At 34.4% G+C, this 22572-nt stretch overlaps 1 protein-coding gene across 1 annotated transcript in view; it reads left to right on the top strand.

Moving 5' to 3' along the window:
- Nucleotides 1-22311, top strand: part of LOC150110607 (hephaestin-like protein) — a 28680-nt gene extending 6369 nt beyond the window's left edge. The window contains exons 3-10 of the mRNA XM_090395117.1: nt 365-606; nt 5036-5238; nt 8074-8224; nt 8423-8635; nt 10402-10639; nt 10802-11271; nt 16528-16680; nt 19599-22311. Of these exons, the coding sequence (XP_090251243.1) occupies nt 365-606; nt 5036-5238; nt 8074-8224; nt 8423-8635; nt 10402-10639; nt 10802-11271; nt 16528-16680; nt 19599-19921 (1993 nt within the window). The 3' untranslated portion in view covers nt 19922-22311. The remainder of the gene's footprint in view (nt 1-364; nt 607-5035; nt 5239-8073; nt 8225-8422; nt 8636-10401; nt 10640-10801; nt 11272-16527; nt 16681-19598) is intronic.
- The last annotated feature ends 261 nt before the right edge of the window (nt 22312-22572 follow it).

The following is a 22572-nucleotide window of genomic DNA, read 5'->3' as shown; positions in this document are numbered from 1 at the left end:
TATGAAATCCTTAATCCATTCAGATAGTCCTATTAATGTCCTATAGGATGACAACCTTTTGTGAGTAGGACTAGTCAGATTATTAGTTGACTATCTCTAATTGCTTTCAGATTGCACAATAAAGAAATAAAGCATTTAATTTTTACTATTTATACTTTTCTTTCTTTCTGATATTCCAGTTAATTAATCTTTAACCAATAATAAAGGCCTTGTATTCCCAGCTATCTTTGTTTTTAAATAATTTATAAGACACTCATAACAACGTAATAAGTGATGTAAACTTATTACTTCAAAACAGGTATGATGCAATAAGAGAATTTTTGATTTAACACCACATTCATTGTCGCTCTTTTCTGTATTTCAGAGATGCTGGCAGGTTTTTCGGTCGTCGAAGTGAACGCATAGGGGGAAAGTATAAGAAGGTTGTCTACAGGGAGTATTTGGATCCAGCATTTGAGATCAAGAAACCACGAGAAGAGGAAGAATACCATCTGGGATTACTGGGACCGACCATCCGTGCTGAAGTCGGAGATGAGGTGGTCATTACCTTCAAGAACAAAGCCAAACGGCCATACGGTATTTACAGTCACGGAATTGTATACGATGGTGAGTCCGACACATGATTAATCGCATTAGAGCTAACTTTAAAACAATCATCATAATGCTGTTGGAAGTTTTCGGTGTTGAGACCACATTATAATATAAACAAGTAACTGAATAAAAATAAGCAATTAAATTATATTATAATGTGGTCTCAGTACCGAAAACTTCCAACAGAACTGCTAAACCACGGACACTTTCGTTTAAATCATCGTAATTATTTTCTGATGTATAACCGTAAATGGATGCACCAGATATCGTGGCATCTAAATGTTTCATGACATGATCTCTCAACTCCTCCCTCTAAGTAGTGTGGCAATATTATTTGTCAGGTCTCTGATTTGATCAACTCTTCCATTTCAATCTTTTAAATCAATTTTAACTGCATTAACTGATTTGTATCTTGATCGTTCTCCAGACCTCTTTCCTGCCATGTTTGTTTCAATCTCTAGTTTTGCTAATTTTCTATATTTCATATGTTTCATAGCACTTTAGGTTAGCTCTTATAGATTCTTGAATTCTAATGATATCAAGTTCATTCTCTTCAAATATCATGATTGTTCATATAGCTGTAGCATTGATTCCATTTGTCCACTGCCTCAATTTCCATCAGATCTCTTGTATCACTTCATATATCAAAACCACACACGAAAGATCGCAAAACTTGTAGCACAACCGCACTATGTGGAGACGAGAAGTTAATGATAATGAAGAAAACTATTGGCATATTTACTCCTTGAACAGCTAAAGGTTATAAGTCTTTGGGAAGGATAGAATGAAGGAAATTGTTCCAAAAGACAGATGTAGAAGAAGTAAGAGTGGAGGAACAAAAATTTGGTTGGATAGATTTGAAGCTGGATATAAATGGATGTTGAGCAGCAGCTGCTCACGTTTTTACATTCTTGAGGAAAGTAGAGGAATAATGGTGGATGGTTCATCAGAACATTCGTCAAATTACCTATAATGGACATGAAGCAGAAATACGGATCGTCTCTAAGACAGACAGAGAGAGAGAGAGAAGGGAGAGGTCATCGGTTAATCAGACTGCTCTTTCTGAACATCATGAAGCAGTCTTAGAAAATTTAACTAGGTGCATCATCTGAAATGTGTGAGTAGTTCCAAATGTTTTACTTATTTTGGGATTTATACGATGTCAGCAGTGAGATCTTCCTTTCGAGAAATAAGAGAGGAGTGCATTTTGGTAGCATTGAAGTTCATAAGTTATCCTCGCGACACTGTAGACCAGTAAGGAGATCGGGGTTTAATGGCGAGCTTCTGAGTAGTGAAGAAGTTGATTGGAAGACTTTTATCACTTATTTTAGGCTGCTCGCTGAAGTCTGATGTCCCGTCCACGTCCGTGTGGAGTCTTCCTCCAGGATTCCAGGATGTCGTGCCACTCTCATCCCTAAGTGGAAATTGCGTCCTTAAAATAGCAATCTATTATTATTATTATTATTATTATTATTATTATTATTATTATTATTATTATTATTATTATTATTATTTTATTCACATAATTGATACATAGACAAAAAAGATATCATTCGAACAACAATTTCACTGGTGATTCAGAACAATTCAGATTCTACCCAAGAATCTAAGAATAGTCCGTCAGGTAGCGTCATAAAATATGGACTGCTCCAAGTAATGCTGTTTTTTGTAGGTCATATGGGGTCACTTCGTTGATGTTTAATTGCTGTAAATAGTTGGATAGCTTCTTTGAAGTTGCGCCAAGTGCACCGATAACTATTGGGATGACTTTGGTGTGTTTAAGCTACAGTCGGCCAACTTCGATTGCCAGAACTCGATATTTAGTAATTTTCTCCAGTTCTTTGTTGTTAAATTTGTTATCACTGGGTACTGCAATATCGATAATCCAAACTTGTCAATGTTCGATAATTGTGATGTCACGTCTATTGTGTTCCAAATGTCGATCAGTTTGTATTCTAAAGTCTCAGAGAATTTTTGCAGTTTCGTTTTCCAATGCTGTCTCTATTTTATGCTGCCACCAGTTATCAGAAGTAGGGAAGCCATATTTTTTGCATACATGCCAAAAAATATTAATGCATTGCAATAATAACTTTATTATTATTATTATTATTATTATTATTATTATTATTATTATTATTATTATTATTATTATTAAAAAACTGGTCACGGTGACCCTTATTTGATCAGCTTGTTCATGAATTTCCTCTTCAATCTTTTTTCTTGTCCTTCTCGCATCGCTTCGGTAGCGCAGTCACGAAATTGCCCTTAGGTTAGAAAGAAGCTGGCTCGAATCTCCTTGGAACACAAGGAATTTTTAAGTTTTTTTTTTTTTTTCAGTCTGATACGGGGGTACCATGGGGGTCTTCATATTTTACATGTATATAATTCAGACCGGAAGGACCGTTGCTATCAGAAGGATATACATGTATATATATAATTCAAGCTGAACTGACTCACTCTAGTAATTTGTATAGTGGTCGTTCAAGTAACCTAAAGAAAATAACGTTGATTCTATGACTATTGTCAAGATGTGATTTTTCAAACAAAATTTTTGAAGCAAAGCTTATTAATGTGTTTATTGGTTGATGCAACGATTGAGATACAGCAAACAACCGCTAGGGTAACTCGTCGATCACTGTAAGGGTCACCATCACAAAAGTAATACGGAATGCTGGCCTGAGAATTCAACAGCCGCGAACGTATTCACGAAGTGGTTTTATTGCTCTGCTCGTACGCAAAAATTGCCCTGGGGAAGTCGATTTGCATTTAATTTTCTGATCGGAATTTATTATGAAATCAAATAGGAAATGTGACTGCATGAAATCATTTCAATCCCCAAGTGCATTGCAATACTTTCATTGAATTATTCAGTCTAATGAATCCGCATCAACCTTAAAGGGAAGATCTATAAGAAAAATACATTAAAAGCATGCAAAAACAGAAGATTTTGAAATATTCTGTTCTTTATGACTTCCAGACCAAAATCGCTGAGAAGTTGAGATTGCCACATTTGTAATTTTAACTGAAACTGTAAGCGAAGTTCAATCTTAACGTTTTTGCCCTAGGTTGGAAAATCCAGATGTAAACAAAGGAAGAGAGTTCGAAGCGAAACAGTGTAATAGCGAATAAGGCTCTTATTCTTGTGGTAATTATTTCTGCGATTCATTCCGAGGTGGAATTACAATCGGAAAATTTAAACAGTTTCATGAAAAAAAAAAAAGCATGTAAATTATGGAGATAGCTAGCCGCAAGTTAGAATTCAATAATAATTATTATGAGTTAGTGTTATTTAATAATTTTTACTCAATGGGTGTAATGTCTACTCTTGGAGTGCTCAGTGCATGGTGTATGTGGGAACTGTGGTCCATCGAAGAGGAAATTTGAAAATATCGTACAGATATCCGACAAACTACAAAACAGAATTGGCATTTTCACGAACACATTTCTACATAATAATGATGTACTCGTAATTCCCTACTGGCTAACCTACCTTCGTTAGCACAACCTAAGAAAGGTTTCTAGCGAACCGAGCACTGATAATCAACAAAAAAAAAGAACATGACGCGTTTTATTTATGATTTTTTAAGTTTTTATTTTTGTAGTGTTGTCGCACTAACTTAACAGGATAACGTATTAGTGAGGAAAAGATCCAAAATATTGGCAGAATTATAGGTTAATTATAGGAAAATGCCTCAATCCTAGTTGAGGCATTTTCCAGCATCAAACAACCAGCCAGCCATGCAACCATGTGTGCAAAATTTCCTTATGAATCAGAAAATCGTGGAGGATCAATAAGTGACGCATAAGCTACTTACAGTATGTACTGAACAAGCAACAACAAAGACAACCTGAAGCTGAGTGAGACGAAACACAGAGTAGGTGAGCTTACGAGAAGTTACCTCTCTGTTAGATTGGCATTTTAGCGTAAAGAATCATACGGTAGGTAATTAGTATGATGATATAATCAGTGGAAAAAGAAGAATAAAAGTAGTGCAGATTTTGTTAGAAAACGCAACTGAGATTCGAAGATAGTCAAGGAAGCAACACATACATTCACTCACTCACTCATCAGTCTTAATTGAAAGAGTATTTTCATTTTATACTGAAAATGTTTCTCTCTCTCTCTCTCTCTCTCTCTCTCCTGCTCCCTCGCTAGTGGCTAGTTGAACGTTTCAGAAAATATCATCTTTATAATACAAGAATGCATTTGCGTTTAAATATCATAATGTCTGTGAATTCCCAAAGAAACAGCAGCCGCATTGCGATGAAATATCAATAAGTTTGGTCCTAGATAATTTGGTCATCCGTATAGTTGAACCTTTTCAAAAACCCTTTCACGACTATATAATTAATTACTATCGACTTCGAATAGCTCACATCTTATCCTTTGTTCACCCTTTCATTAAATTTCTGCCATTGAATGTTGTTTATATTTTCTGTTTAGGTGATATATCGAGTGTTCAACCTGGTCAAACAGTAACTTACCACTGGGAGATCCGTGACGAGTACGGACCTACTAAAAAAGATCCAAACTGCATAGCGTACCGATATTACTCTCCTGTGGATTTCGTCCGCGATACTTACGATGGACTTACAGGATTTGTTCTTGTGTGTCGTCTTCATACTCTAAATGCAGTCGGAAAACAGGCAAGTGATTCGAGCATAATAATATTAATCAGTTTTGTTTTATTGTTCTTTTAGAAACAAAGAAAAAAGAAATCTCTTTTAATTACATATAAAGTATTTTTATTTTCTTTGGTTATTAAAGTTACATTATCCTATGCGCTTTGGTGAATCAGCTGATATATTTGTGGTCTAGTCTGATACTAATTTTGAAAACCCTCATTTTGTCAACTCTATTAGCAAGTTAGAAATTCCAACTTTCAAGACAATCTTGTGTTATTTTTGTAGACAATAGATAATGACATTTTCTCAGTCAATTTGCAAACCTTATCTGGAGAAGCTGCAACCATGACAGATCAGATATTCTGTCCCAGATTGGTCGATGAAATGGCTTAGAGTAAACTTGGAGAAGAAAAAGCTGGATTCAGGCCAAATAGTGGTTGCCAAGATCAGATTTTAACTTTACGACAAACAGTTGAATTTTATTCACTTAATTACAATTATATTCACTTAATTATAATTAAGTGAATGGAACATGATACAGAACAATATATAGTCTATAGTTAAGTTGTAAATCAGCAGTTAGAATTGAAGAAAATACAGGAAGATTTGATGTAGAATCAGGGATAAAACAAGGAAGCGCATTATCTCTACTCTTAATTATCATCTTTATGGCTCACATTATGAAAGAAAACGGCTTCAAGCCTGATATGAGAATTGCATATGCCAATTTTTGCTGCTTGCTTTATACAGATGATGTACTTCTATGTGCGAGTCTCCAAGTTTCATTCACTAACTAAATTGAATAACAGCTGCAACAACTTTGGCATGAGAATTAGCAATAAAAAGACCAAAACTATGAAAATGTGCAGGAAAACTTCAGCTGCATTCTGAATGGTGATCCTGTAGAACAAATAAAATATTTCAGCTATTAAGCACAATTTTTAGTGAAGATGGCAGGTTAAATCTTGAAATAGACAACAGAATAAGCAAATCGGGTACGGTAGGTAGCAAGCTAAATAAATTTGTATGGAATAAGAGAGAAATTAGCCAAAACACAAACTAGCTAGGAGTATACAAGACATTGTTTAAACCAGTTTTAAGTTATGGATCTGAGAGCTGGGTTAGAAATAAAGCACCTGGTCAAAGACTAAAGACCACAGATATGAGGGTTCTGAGAAATATTATCGGAGTAAACAGATGGCATCAATGCAAAATCCTATTAAAATGAAAATATTAGAAACGAACTTAACATTGTTATCATTCAAGAATGTATCAGAATAGCTAATCTAAGGTTGTATGAACACTTACAAAATGGGTGAGGAAAGGTTAGCAAAACAGGTTTGATGCCAAGATGGGAGGACAGAGACCCAGAGGAAGACCAGGATCTAGGTGGATTGATTTATTCAGATGTACGTTAGAAGCACAAAATGTTAGATATGTGTTAGTTGAAGTGCTAACAAGAGATAGACTAATCTGAAGGAAAATTGTGGATAGGAGATCAATAATAATGTAAACTTAATCGTGTGGTGCTCTTAGTAGACTGAACACCACTTGAGGATATGTATCAGGAAACTGATAACGATGAGGAGGAATATATATATATATATATATATATATATATATATATATATATATATATATATATATATATATATATATATATATATATATATATATAAATTTTTTGTTAAACTTTTTGTTGGTCGAGAACGTATTTAAGGGAACTTAAATTAAAATAAATTAAATTAAAAGGGAACTTTTAACATTGTAAAATTCCTGGAAGAAAACCGTTAAAGATTTAACTGCCCTTTTTCTATGAGTCCATGTTTGTTGACCACCTGGCATCTCACTAATCTTACCAGGCACTGAGCTTAAATAATCATGGGCTCATGGGCCACTTCAGAATCTCTTGGAAATTAAATAGTTGTATATTGTCATAATTTGTTTGTAATCTTAAAATCCTCCATGGGTTAGAACAGCAACTGGAGGCGCCTCCGAAGTTCAGTCATTATGCTCTTTGGTTGGTAAAATGTAGGGTCAAATCCCGTCCAGGACGCGAATAATTTATACAAGGGCTTTTTAGCTGAAGTTGAGTTAGTCTCGACTAGAAAAACCTACGTAGATCGTAGGTTTTTGATCCTGCAAAACAAGGTACAACATCAAAATTAATAAGAATTCAGGAGACATAATACGCTGGTTTCAAAGCTGCCTAAATTACTCCAGCCGATACTCAAAACGACATATTCCACCAAATGATTTGCCCTTGTTAATATCTTGTTTTCTTTTTTGATTTGTTTTCATTTTGGTTCTTTATTTACACACACATTTATATGCGATAACAGAACCAAAAAAGATCCTCTCATTGTATATACTTACAGGTCGCCTTCCAGAGTTTTCTTCAATAATAATAAGTAGATCAGTATTAAGAAACTGAGGTTTCATTGAAGATAATATCACATGTAGATATACCAAAGACATCTACGTGCACACATATCTATCTTGAAATCACACGAGAATTGGAAAATAATGAAAAGAAAATCATTCCAAGAAATGAATCGTTTACTAAATGAGTACAGTTGACGAAAACAGTGTTGTTGTATTTTTTAATATGCTTTTAAACGTTGCGTAGTCTACTAAATGATTGAACGAATACTGAGTGCTGAATAACAGCAGTTATCTTTGATATTAAACATAAAACTATATCACGTGCACAACAGATGATCGAAATGTTTCTAGCTAAAAGTTTTTACGCTCTCCCTTTTTCCCCATGAATTTCCTTCCAACTTTTTTCTTTTGCTGAACTTTCATTTATTATTAGTTTTTAAACCATAACTTAGTTCCTTACTTTCCTTCTAGACCAAAGTAGATCGAGAATATACGCTGCTTTACGTGGTCATAGATGAGAATATGTCCCATTATTTTGGATACAACATGAACAAATACATTCGTTCTCCAAGAAAGTTCAACGTATCCGGCACTGATTTTGTACTGTCCAACCAAATGCACAGTAAGTTATTTCCTCATCTTCATGTCACCTTCATTAAACTAAAACAGTCTTTTTTAATTACAAACTCTTTCAAAGACCATGTAATGTAAGTAGCTGAGATCACTGATGTTATGCTTTTTTTAAATCGTGTTATAATGTCATCCATCTCTACTGTTTTACCTCATCTTGTCGACTAATAACTCTCATTTCTTTTCTTAGCGATTAACGGCAGAATGTACGGAAACTTGGAGGGACTGGAAATGTGTGTCGGTGACAAAGTCAGCTGGCATATCGCAGCTTTCGGCAAGACCACGGATCTTCACTCTGCTTATTTCCATGGCAACACCTTCACGCAATATGGAACGTACCGTGATACTTTGCCCGTTGCTCCCAGTACACATTTTACTGTATCGATGGTACCCCACAATCCAGGTAATGTTCATATTAGTAACATAGTGCGGATAGGATTCCGTGCATTTATTAGACTTCTGAAGAACTACTTGTTATCTTTGTACATAGATATTTTCTCGTAAATTAGATAGAATCGCTTTTCGAAGAGGAACAAAAAAATAAGTAAAAAATAAAGCAATTAAAACCGTTCTAGATATTCGTAATAAACACATGACATGAACGGGAAGGTAAAAGGTCACTTAATATTTTATCGAATAAAATATTTTAATCAGAAAATCTCATGATTCCATAATGGTTTTAAAATAGCTGCAACAATGCAGTTAGTCCAGATCTTAACAGAGATGTGGGCTGTGTTCATAGAGAAACATGACCTAGTCTGAACATCAAATCTTAAAATACGCTTAGATCGTATTACGATATGTTAAAGTAATTCAATGATTTTTGACTACGTTTTGAAAATTCAACCATAAAAACTCTTCTTTATTTTTTCTCATTTTTACTTTTCTATGAAAAATTCTTTTTTTTTTTTTTCAGGAATAACCTTACATGTTGTTCCTGTTTGTGAACGCTGCAGAAATATCATAGAAATAAATAACCAGTTGTATAACTGTATTCTGCGTTCAAAGGAAAATATCACTTTAAACATTCAGAAGTCAAGTTAAGACCCACTTTAAGTATTTATAAGTTATTTTCAACTGAAGATGATTTAACAGGTTTCATAAGAAAGCCACAGGGTTTTGTTTTCCGCCCGCACAGGAACAAACGCTGCTCTAGAATACACGCAAATATATGTAATAGTAGGATGGTGATCCTGTAAAGGTGGGATTAACTACCTTATCACAGCATTATTTAGGTATTATGAATCTGAGTTATTAGATGTAACAAGCTATTCAGAAAGAGAAAATGGAAAATATTGCATCGACAACTTTTACAACCTGGGTTTATATCCCATCTGGGATTGAAAGAGCATTTATAGAGGCATGTCAAGTGGTAGTAAGTTAACCGATCTTATACGAAGGCGGAAGGGATTTTTTGCAGTAATTCAGAGTTTTTCTACCGCAAATAGAAATGAATCTCTTGAATAAACAAATCTAGGAACATGCATCCGCCGTTACTGATATAAAGGAAATGAATAGCAAGCCAGACGCATGAAAAATACCTGTAAATCCGAGGTAACCGAATCCATTTTCTTGGATGGAAGAAGTGGAGTTAGAGATCTATTCCAATGTTCGATCCATCGAATACAATATGGTGATGATGTGGTTATATTTCTTGTATTGCTTAAAGAAAATTCTATTGTGGTGCAGTAAAACTGTGTGTGTGTGAACAAGTTGCATTCAGATTTCTCGATCAGCTGTTCTGCCGAGTTTTCTCTTCGCTATTCCGAAACTATGGATGGGGTGCATGAATATTCTCATTATATAGATCACAGCTAAAAAGAACTAATTATGCACCATGTGAAAAGGCAGGTAGCGCAGTTTAAGCAATCTGATAGCTCATCACTGGATCTTCTACAGATACTACCGAAGAATTATTAAAAAATTCATACACCGATTTCTTTTTCTCATTCGATATAACTTAACAAGAAATCTATTTTTTTCTTATTTATTGTCAGTTTAGAATCTAGAATCATTTCAGAAAATATCACGAATGATTAATTTGAGCAATAATACCTTTACTTTTTTAACCTACGAATATTTCGCATACTTTATATTGGCTATTAAATGTTGTTTTTAATATTTAAGGCAAATTTGAAGTTTTACATTGAAATTTGTGGTATGTTTCAGGTAATTGGGCCTTGGACTGCAGAACTAATATTCACTTAAAACGAGGAATGCGAGCTATTTATAAAGTAAACGACTGTGGCAGTTCCCATAATTTTGGAGGATTTTACACCCCCGAAGACGACTTGTACCATTACCAAAGAAATATTCGGGAATACTTCATCGGAGCAGTGGAGGTAGAATGGGATTATGCTCCAGTTGATCGTCACATCATAGAAGGAGAAAGCCTACTGGAAAATGAGTAAGTACTTGTCTGAATATGTTCCTAGTTTGTCATAGTCGCGTTGATAATGTGATTGAGTTATAATCTAGTGTAATATCAATAGACCTAATGTCTGGTTTGTATGATGTGTTAATATCTTTATTGTTAATTCCCCATACTAATAACAGATTGTTATTGCAGAGACAGCAAAGCTTACGTTCAGCAAGGACCTTATCGCATCGGTCAACGCTACAAGAAAGCCGTCTATCGGGAATTCACAGATGCAACATTTACTAAGATGAAGAGGAGATCATTTGAAGACGTTCATCTTGCTGTTATGGGACCGATGATCAAAGCCGAAGTTGGTGACGTTATTCGAGTGGTCTTTAAAAATATGGCTTCCAGACCATACTCGATGCATCCCCATGGAGTGTTAGCTAGCAGACCTCACAATGACCACACTAGTAAGCTAAATCAAGACGAAGAATACGTCTATCCTCAGGAAACTGTTGTTTACGAATGGGAAGTCCCTTACTGGGCAGGTCCCGGTAAGACAGGCTTTAATTGCACTTCCTGGGTTTATTACTCTGCAGTGGATCCTGTGAAGGATATCAATGCTGGTCTTGTGGGACCTCTTATTACGTGTAGAAAAGGAATCCTCACTGAAACAGGTAAGAGATTTTGCATTTCTGATTTTTACTAATATGTAATTTTTTATCATTCTTCCTACATATTCATGGTATGATCTAAAACTTCTAAACTGAATGATGAAATTTAGAAATGTCCCGAGATGCATGTAACTTTAGATGTATTATGTATCAGTCATTCTCGTACGACTCATCCCCTTGTTGTAAGCTTAATCAAGTTTAAAAGGTACAAAAGTTTAATACACATAGACTTATGAGTATACGATAAATACCTGGAAACTAAGTTATACTCTCATAACAGAAATAGAAAAACTCTCCAACACAAATAACTTCTAAATTGTTCATCCTGGAGATATTGAAAATATTCATATTTTTCGATGAAGGATTTGTGTGAGACGATGCGTTATAGTTGGACAAATGTCAATCAGCAGCAATAATCGCGATGTAAAAACATCTGAGAGATGCCTTTACAGAATGGTGGAAATCGTTTCATTTTGTCTTATCTCACATTCTCTCTCTCTCTCTCTCTCTCTCTCTCTCTCTCTCTCTCTCTCTCTCTCTCTCTCTCTCTCTCTCTCTCTCCAAGAACAGCATTACAAACTCTTTACATCCACAATATTTTTCAGACGTGGTTTTCTTTCTTCTTTGTGTTCTCAAGTTGCCTCTGAAAAGAAGATAGATTTCAGTCTCATATCAAAAGATTATGAAACGAAAGCTAAATGTCATCTAAAAGGGAAGAATTTGTTCGCTTCATAAAGAGGAGAGAAAGGTGGTTAAAGACATTGTCTTTACATGTCCACTAAAACAGCTTTAAAGATGATAGCATTAGAAATAGATTTATCCTTTCCTTCCCACTAGTAATCTAATGAGTTTTATATCACCGCTCGTTTGCGTTTACAAGAATAATGAAAATCAGCTAAATTGCTGGAATATTTCATTTGTGCACAGTGACAACTTTCAGAAGTCTGATTCATGAGTAACATTAAAATATCAAAACGTTCTGATTAATTGACTAATTTTTTCATGTTTGAAAAAATTAGTCAATTAATTTTTTTCTGGTTCTAAACGCTTACGATATTTTTCCAGGAAGTTAGTTTGTTTTGGACCCTGAATGTGAAAGCACTTTAGTTTCTTTAGTGTAATTCTGTTCCGCATTCTTTCCATGGCAGATAATTTATCTATTAAACACTCACAATATCAGTCACATATTTATAATAATAATAATAATAATAATAATAATAATAAAAGGGGGAGGGGAGGAAACAAGAGACGAAATAACACATAAATAGTATGCTGATGGAAAGCATAGATGTATAAATTAATTAATTCGATTATAATTACTATTAATGTAGATGTAGAAATAAAAGGTAGAAATAAAAGAATGTAGTAATGTAGAAATTAATTACTATTAAACCTTCGAAAAGGAAACAATAAAAAATAACTGAAAAGATAGGTAAATATATTTTCTCTGTTCAACAGTTTTGATGAATAATAAAGCATAACCATCATCCTGATCGCTACAATACCTCTTATACTACTTAATAACTCCAACTATCTATACTGAAAAGCGAATCCATCATGCTACCAAATACGCCGATGCTAATTTCGAGAAAGGCTCCTCAAGTTGTTATTTTAAAAGAAATCGCATCCGAAAATATGGTAAATGGAAATTGACTTCTATATAATGACGTTGTCTTCCTATTCGCAGCAAAATGATATCAGAATATGAGAATGGAGAACTGGACAATGAGACTTATTTGTGCCTATGGTCCCACAGAAGGTTCTACTAAGGTAGAAGTGGAGGAATTTTTTGAGGCTTTAGAAAAAGCAAATGACACAATGAAAAAGGAAAAGTTGGTCCTTGTTGGGGATCTAAATAGTAGAGTAGGAAATGATTGTGAGACATACAAAAATATTTTGGGAAAATTTGGAGAAAAGAGCAAAGCTAATAATAATGGCAAATATCTGTTGGATTTCTGCTCAGGACATGACTGGTTATTACTAACACCTTGTTCCAACATAAAAATGTGCACAAATTCACATGGAGAGAAGAGGCTAGGAATAAGAAAAGTCTCATCGACTATGTTATTGTTGATAGTGATGTTTTCTCCCTGGTGCAGGACACCAGAGTGTACAGAGGATTTGAAATTGGAAGTGATCACTATTTAGTCTTGAGCAGGATAAAATTGAATTTCATATTGAAAAGAATAACGTGTAAGAAAGTTTTAAAGCGAATAAAAGTTGAGCAGCTCTCAGATGTGAACTGTAGACTAAAATACAGAAATATAATTGAAAAGAAAATGAAAGAGTTTGAGAACAGGAATCAAACCTTGGAGATTCAGTGGCAAACTCTGAAGGAAACATTGATTGAGTCTGCCAGAGAGGCATGTGGTGAGGTTGTTTGCAAGGATAAAAAAATCAGAACTCCCTGGTGGACACAGGAAGTTAAAGAGGCAGTGAAGGAAAAGAAGAAAGCATATCAAAAGTTCCTGGCAAATAAGTCAGCTTTTACTCTTACAGAATACAGAGACAAATGTAAGAAAGCTAAACAGTGTGTAAAACTAGCTAAACAAAAGTCATGGGAGGACTTTGGCAAGAATATAGAAAATAAATATCAAGAAGGTGGCAAAATATTCTGGAGGTTGTTGAAGAAGCTTAGGAATGGAGGAAAGAGTGCTGTAAAAGGAAGTAGAGATGATAAAGGTGAAATGAAAACAGGAGAAAAAGATATCCTTGAAGTATGGAGTAATTACTTTGAAAAACTTCTAAATGAAACAAGCAGTGATGACAGCACAGTGATAAAAAACACTGACCAGGCATGTAGTCAGGAATACATATCCATACTTGAAGTAGAAAAAGCTCAAAGGCTTGAAATGTGGAAAGGCAGCGGGAGTAAATGATATTCGACCAGAAATGCTGAAGTATGGTGGTATAAGAGTCTTACAGTGGCTGCACTGCATAGTTCAGAAAGCCTGGACAGAGGGACGAATTCCCGATGATTGGAGTAGAGCTCTCATAGTACCCATATATAAAAAGGGAAATAAAACTGAATGTGAGAATTACAGAGGTATTTCCCTACTGAGTGTTCCTGGCAAGATCTATGCAAGTATACTTGAGAAACGGTTGAGAAGAATTGTGGAAGAAAAGCTTGGTGAAGAACAAGCTGGATTCAGGCCAAATAGAGGCTGTCAGGATCAGATCTTCACTTTACGACAAATAGTCGAGAAAGCATGGGAATATAACATAGATCTGTATTTAAGTTTTGTCGATCAGGAAAAGGCATATGACAAGGTGTCAAGAGAGAAGCTATTCAATACGCTGCAGTTATATGGTCAATGGGGCATTATATCAAGCAATACTTAGTCTTTATTTGAGTTGTGAGTCAGCAGTTAGAATTGAAGGAAGTACAGGAAAATGGTTTAATGTTAAATCTGGTGTGAGACAAGGGTGTACATTATCCCCTCTGTTATTCGTTATCTATATGGATTACATTATGAAGGAATGTGGTACTAAACCTGATATCAAAATTGGAGATGTTAATGTCAGCTCTTTGCTTTATGTGGATGATGTTATACTTCTAAATAAATCCGCTACAAGTCTGCAAGATTCTCTGACTAAATTGAATAGCTGTTGTAATAGATATGGTATGAAGGTCAGCAATAAAAAGACAAAGACAATGAAAATAGGCAGAATCATTGAAAATGTCAACTGTGTTGTGAATGGAGAACCTGTGGAACAAGTAAAACATTTCAGCTACTTAGGCACAATTTTTACTGAAGATGGTAAACTAAATATAGAAATAGACAACAGAATCAGCAAAGCTGGTATCGTGGGAAGTCAATTGAATAAATTCATATGGAATAAGACAGAAATTAGTCGGAACACTAAATTAGCTGTATACAAGACTGTGTTCAAACCAATTTTAACTTATGGATCTGAGAGCTGGGTCAGAAGTAAAACACTTGACCAAAGACTAGAGACAGCAGATATGAGAGTCCTGAGAAAGATTAGAGGCGTGAACAGATGGCATCAATGGCAATATCATATTAAAAATGAGGATATTAGGAAAGAACTTGACATTGTCAGCATCCAGGAATGCGTTAGCAGAGCTAATCTCAGATGGTATGGTCACTTAAATAGAATGGGAGAGGAAAGATTAGCAAAACAAGTGTTCTCTGCCAGGTTGGCAGGAAAACGACCCAGAGGAAGACCAAGATATAGGTGGATTGATACGGTACAAAGTGCCTTAGACGATAGAAATATAAGATCTGATAATGTTGGAGTCTTGACAAGTAACAGACTGATTTGGAGGAAAATTGTAGATAGGAAGTTAGTAATGATGTAATTTTTTCATGTAGCACTGTCATATCCTGTACACCCCTTGAGGGTACATGGCAGGAATTTGATGATGATGATGATGATGATGATATCAGAAAGATGTTTTCATCAGTTTTGCTGTAAGCTAGAGTGGCCAATTTTCGCTACTGCTGCTTATTGTATTTTATGTTGAACTGATTTCTATTCTAGCAGTAGAAGAACAAAAACGAGGATTCACGACAGCAATCGTTAATATATTTGATAACTGGAAATGTATAAGCAGAAACAGTGGCGCACCCATAGCGGGGCGAAGATGACCTGATACCCCCGAAAGAAAAAGGGAAAACACACACTAGAAAATTTTCCAAAAATCTTTTCCTAATTAAAATTCTTTTTTTTTTTTATTTATATGTTGTGTCGTGTCTTCTATTTCTATACTACTTATGAGTTAGCGATATGAACTTATGAACTACCCTATAGCTCTCGGGAATCACGGCCGCTGTGAACAGAAGACGAACAAAGTAGTGCTCGGGTAGACCGAGCGCTAAAAATATTTTTATCCGTTCATCCCCCCCCCCCCCACACACACCCCACCACCACCAAGATTAAATCCTGAGTGCACCACTGAACAGAAACATTCCCCTTTTAAGCAGCAGAAGCAATTGAGAAAAGCGAAACACATACGTGGTCAAGCACGGAAACAAACAATTTGATAATATTGATAAAAATTTATAAAAAAAAATCAATAAAAATATTATTAATAATATTTGATTACGTTGTGTAATTTAACACGATATTTAAAATGAATGTTAATGTGTGGATAAAACAAAAACTACTACGCTACGTGCTGAGAAAGTTCAATTGTGCGATTTCCCCGTAGAGCAAACATTCTTCGTTAAATGTTTATATTTATCTGCTTTAATCTTAACAACACTAAAATACCCGTAAATTTATTCTTTTCAGGCAAAAGAAGAGATGTTGATCATGAATTCGCGGTGCTCTTTTCTATTTTTGACGAAAACGACAGCTGGTACATTGAAGACAACATCCGTACGTACACCAGCGGTTACGTCGACCGTAGAGACAATGAATTCAGCAGGAGCAACCGAATGTATGGTAAGTCTATCATATTGTTATCAGCAATAACAGTTTATTTCCTTTGAGAATTAGCATTCTCTTCTTATATTTCTTGGAATTTTTTTGCTTTTTTAAATACAAGTGTTATACTATAGTGATGACAAACAAAATATTAATTTGCCTTTTAAATTTACATAAAAGACAATCAAGATCAAGAATTCAGTACCAGGGATTTTCCATTAATGGTTAAACAGTTCGGAGTTAACTATAGACTAAACGTCGTGCTAGAATAATTAATCATATCTAATTTTGCAACAGCCTTCGTAGCTTATTCACTTTCGACGATGCCCTATGACTGGAATGACCTAGGCTTTGAATCTCGTCTGGACACGACGAACCTTTATCAGAGCTTTTCACATGAAGGTGAGCTAGTTGGATTCATACGAAGGTGGAAGGGTTTTCCCTCCCAGAAACTAGCATTTTTCATCCCGCAGACGAATGCATGCAATTGGCAATTATAATAAACCATACATAGCTGCTTGACGTGACCGGCCATTGAGGATAACACGCCAGGGAAATTGGGATCTAATTTGCTTTGAACATAAATTCATTCTATTGTAGAATACTTTTAATTATTAAAAACAGGTTACTCATAGTTCAAAGTCATTTATTTACAGTTACGTTCAAAGTCTGATATATTCATAGAAGAGAAATGGATCTGTACCAATGCAATGCAACAGTACAGAACTTTTTAATAAAATGTATCAGTAATGCGAATGAAAACATCAAAATTCTTGATCTCAATTTCAGTTTTAGTTTGTCTAATTGGTGCTGATAATAACGAATATATTATTCCCTGTTTTCGCGGTGCATAGAAATATTCTTAAATTCAACAGTAGAATGTATTAATAATAATAATAATAATAATAATAATAATAATAATAATAAAAGCTGAAGATTGAAATGATCCGTTATGATGGACCATTAGTTCCTGCTGAAAGATTGCTCATATATATAGACTAAACAAAGGCATGATCGGGTTGCAAAACTGTATACTGGAGCCTGTGTAAGAATTATTATTATTATTATTATTATTATTATTATTATTATTATTATTATTATTATTATTATTATTATTATTATTATTATAACCAGTACCGTCGACAGGGTGTAGCATAGAGGCAGCCTGCTTAGGCGCCGTCGCTACGCTAACAATCCCTGTTAGCGTAGCAAGTGCGAAAAGAAATTTTTCCAAGCTTAAACTGATCAAAAATGATTTGTGAACAGTAATAAAGAAGAGCTTATAAACAGTTTTATTGTGCGATAGCACCGTAGAGCGAACATTTAATATTATTTTGTAATCGTTTTGTATTAATGTTTCTCTTGTAATAAAAACAAAATAGCAATTGAAAATTTTCTTATATTTTTGTCTTATAATCCATCAGGGGCGATATTTAATTGTTTGCCTCAGGGCCCGATCTAATCTAGCGACGGTCCTGATTAGAACGATGTCTCCATGGAGTCAAAAGACTCATCGCGGGAGACCCTATTTGACACACTAACCATTCATTCATTCACAACCACCTCTGGCAACGCATTCCACCCATTCACAACCCTCCAAGCAAATAATCTATTCATAACACCCTTGTTAATCACACTCTTACCCCAATCTCCAGGGATGGCCCCTCGTTATCTCCCTTCCTGCACTGGTCTTAAAAAAAGTCATCAGAATCAATCCTATAAAATCCCTTTAATAATTTATATGTCTCTATCATACGTCTCCTCTCCTACGTCTATCAGCTAGTTTTTGGAGCCCGGCCCACAGATCTTCAATCTATTCTCGTAGGGAACATCCTACAGACCTGCAACAATCTTTGTAACTCTCCTCTGAATCCTCTCCACCATTTCTTATCACCAAGAAATCCAGGTGACCAAATCTGTACGCATTAATCCAAATGCGGTCTTATTAATGCCTTATAAAGTGGAACAATAACTTCCTTATCCCTGTTTGTCAGTGTGTTCTTCAACAACCGTGTAATTTGATGTGATATTTTAGCAACCTTTGCAATATGCCTTTTAAACTTAAGTTCTCTGTGTAAAATAACTCCCAAGTCCCTTGCTTCGTCAACTTCTTGCAGTTCAGTTCCATTAATATAGTAAACAGCATGTGATCTCATCCTCCCGAAGTGCATCACCTTATACTTAGCCACGTTAAACTGACTGCTATTTACCTTAGTCCATACCGTCAGCCTAATTAAGTCATCTTGCAAGATATCTACATCATCTGAATTGACTATCGCTCTTCCTAATTTTGCATAATCAGCAAGCAAGTGGATATTTCCTTTCAAATTATTTCCAATATCATTAATGTACAAATTAAACAATGTAGTCGAACAATAATAAGCGTGGTTTATTAATTTTATTAACATATTCATACCAGAGGAGTGTAGAAGAAAATGTGCATGAAAAATTGATCAAGTATAGATAGAGATCAAGAGATTAAAATTAATGGAGTGGAGATATAACATCATCTCCGCTCCATAAAAAGGCACTCTTAAGGACATCTCACAGCTCATGACGATATCTAGTTGATTTCTAGGTCTTTGGATAAGGTCCGGATCGAACCTATTTCCAGTTAAAGATTTGCCGCAGTTTCTTCTTACTCTTTAACTGTGAACTCTGTCAACCGAATATCGAAATAATAATATAATATCTACTTATCCACAGTGTTAATGTACAATGGGATAATCGATTGCGAACCTTTTCTAGAACAGGAAAGCCTCTACTAGACACAATAAAAATTTTAGTCATATTTATATAATGTTTGTTATTAATAGAATGAATCTGTAATATTTTTAAAATAAAAATTCAACTCATCACTCAGACATTGAATGCATAAATATCGATGTTATTTATGACTAATTTCAATAAATATTTTTTATTATTTTCCTCCCCAGCTGTCAACGGCCGTATATATGGTACTCTAGACGGGCTTATATCTCATCGTAACACTAAAGCAGCCTGGTATGTCTTGGGAATGGGCTCCGAGATCGACATTCACACGGCCCACTTCCACGGTCAAACTTTCCGCTACAAGTTAGAAAGTTCGTACAGATCGGATGTGGTCGACCTTCTTCCAGGAACTTTCCAGACTGTCGAGATGTTTATGGACAATCCGGGTATTTGGTTTCTCCATTGTCACGTTGATGATCACATGAGGGCGGGTATGTCTGCCTTGTTTAAAGTATTGCGATCGGAATTACCACGCAATAGGTATTAAATGAGATAGGAATGTTGTGGTTATCTTTTATTTTTTTATTTTATTTTTTGAAAACTTGCGGAATATTTATTTGCGAATGGGGTTTAGGAAGTTGGAAGGTGGGTCATTAAGATGTGCTCAAAGATATTGTGATGGTCCCCTCTCGATGATGCCATGCAAAATGAATTGAACAACTATGATAATCCGTAAGGTCTAAGATTAGTACCGAGCCAGTTAAAATAAGAACTAATCTAAGAGCACAGTAGCTGTTGACATAGGCGGGAAATATTTATTGAACCTTTGAGGTTGTTATCTGCTAAAAACAAACAACGCACCCACGCACACACTCAGGGTAAAGATAGTTTAAATCCATTGAACTGTATCAGTCTTCAAGTGCCACACAACTCTTATCTGTAGATAGTTTAAACAGTTTATCAACTCTACTTTTTTGGGACTTATTTTTTTACATTTCAATTAATCTGTGAGTGTTAAATTTAATCTATTGTTTGTTTTCAACAGAGGGCAGCTTCCCAAAAAGGAAAAAAAAAAAAAAACTATCTCTTTAACGATGTATAAACTGTTCATTTCGCACCTAAACCCCAAACTAAAACATTTAAGAATTTTGTATACACCTTTAATTTCTTCCTTTCCAATCTCTGGCTTTTTTTTTCTTTTCTATAATCAACCTAAAGCCGTTAAGTAAAAGGTGTGCACAGAATTCTTAAATAAAGTTTTCAATGTGGTATTTTTAATGTTGAATCTGTAGTATCATGTAACATACATCTCACCATCTTTGTTCGTCTGTTTTTGTCTGAATTCGCCAAGCTTCTATCCTTTCTTATAACCAACCTTCTTAAAATTCTCTTCCACACACTCTTGTGATTTAGACAAGAAATTTAGGCAATAGAGAAAGAGAAAAAAAAAAAAAAAAAAAAAAAACCATGATCAGTGATCATGGTGCTCTTCTTACCGCTCGATAAATTCACTTGATGTGTTCTAATTTTGTACTTAGCGCAAGTATCTCTTACTAGCTGCATAAACTTAGCTAAATTCTAATACTTCTGCTAAAGAAACATCGCCTTTATATGTCTCCTAACCTAACTGATCATGTTTGTACAGCAATATGGAAGAGTATAGCTATCAAACGTGCCTTAACTATTTATTTTAGAAAGAGTATTCTTTATATGTGTACATTTGCCCAATCTTTTGATACTTCCAAATACATTATTTTATATTGGATTGAGTGGAAAAGGAGATGTGTATAAATGTGAGCAAATTTTAACACTTTGTGTAGCTTCAAATGTCTGAATCGCCATACTCAAAGCCATACATTGTATTCTATGTTGGGAATGGAGGAAGAAGTCGGTCTCGATTTTTTTTTTAAATTCTAAATAGCACTTTTGTTGTCCTCAGACCTGTTCATTCATTACGTTCTTACATTTATACATCAGACGTCTTCCATTTGTTTAGCTGATTATTAATATCCGATAAATAGTACAAAATTGATGTCTTTAATCATTATTGGGAAATAAGTTTCGAAACGATGACCAGAAATTTTGGAATCGTTATGGATTTAAAAGTTAGAAGTATATTCATACGGGTAACTTACATGGTTACCGATGCACTGGCTATGAAGTCCATTACTAGAACGGCAAAAATATGTACCAATAAAACGAAATATTGAATTGAACATTGAATTGTAAAGGAACAAAGAAATCAATGAATTCAATGAAGTCACAAATTATATTTTAAAATCTTGCTTTTTATAACAATGAATATTTATATTTTTCTTACTCTGGAAACTTTATATTTTTATACCAATGAAACTGTTTGATAAAAAGAAAAATTATGTTTGTTTTTTGTATTACTATCATATCCACTGCGTGTACAGCACACAATAAGGAATGCATATTTTTGTAAGCTCTTAAATCAATATTTATAGTAAAAGCCATGACAATCTTGAATGTCGACGCTTTGGGAATATCAATTTATTTTTGTAACTAAGAATGCAGACAAGTTGTTAAGCAGATCTTTAATAAATTTGTAAAAAAAAAAAGTATTCTAACAATATTCGTAATTCCCAGTATAAAATTAAGTGGTTGATTTGACAATAATTAACCTGCTCCTGGATTGGTAATACGATGTCAAAATTCTATTTATGTGAACATAGCAATTATTATTTTGATACTTTCACAGTGCGAGTTTATGTTTCAAAAAAAAAAAAAAAAAAGAAGGTAAAATCATCATCTTTCGAAAAATATTTGTTTGCTTTGTTCATCTGTTGTTTTAAAAGCGAAATACCTTGTGATGAGACCAACATCTTCTTTTTAGGAGACTGCATTCCCTACCGTGGCAGGTAGTTGGAATCAGCTGCTGATGTGTTAAAAAATAAAAACCTGTTAAAAGAAATTTTTGTGGTGTTTATTTATTTAGCTTCTTAGCAAATACACGTCTTAAAAATTATGCATCAATACAACACTTAACGATGCCTTCAATGAAGCAACAAACACTAAAAATATCTTAAAAAATTAATAAAAAATAGCAGAAATTATTTTAAAAATTACTAATGAAAATTAAATTTAAAAATAAATAAATAAAATAAAAATGGATGAAATGCAGACGTTTAAGCTTTATTTATTTATTAAATTCATGTTTTGTAAATACAAAAATGG

This window comes from Typopeltis vanoorti, chromosome 1, assembly GCF_054136105.1.
Source record: "Typopeltis vanoorti isolate ZY-2024b chromosome 1, IOZ_Tvanoo_1.0, whole genome shotgun sequence".
Taxonomy (NCBI): domain Eukaryota; kingdom Metazoa; phylum Arthropoda; class Arachnida; order Uropygi; family Thelyphonidae; genus Typopeltis; species Typopeltis vanoorti.
This window is presented reverse-complemented; position numbering and strand designations above follow the sequence as displayed.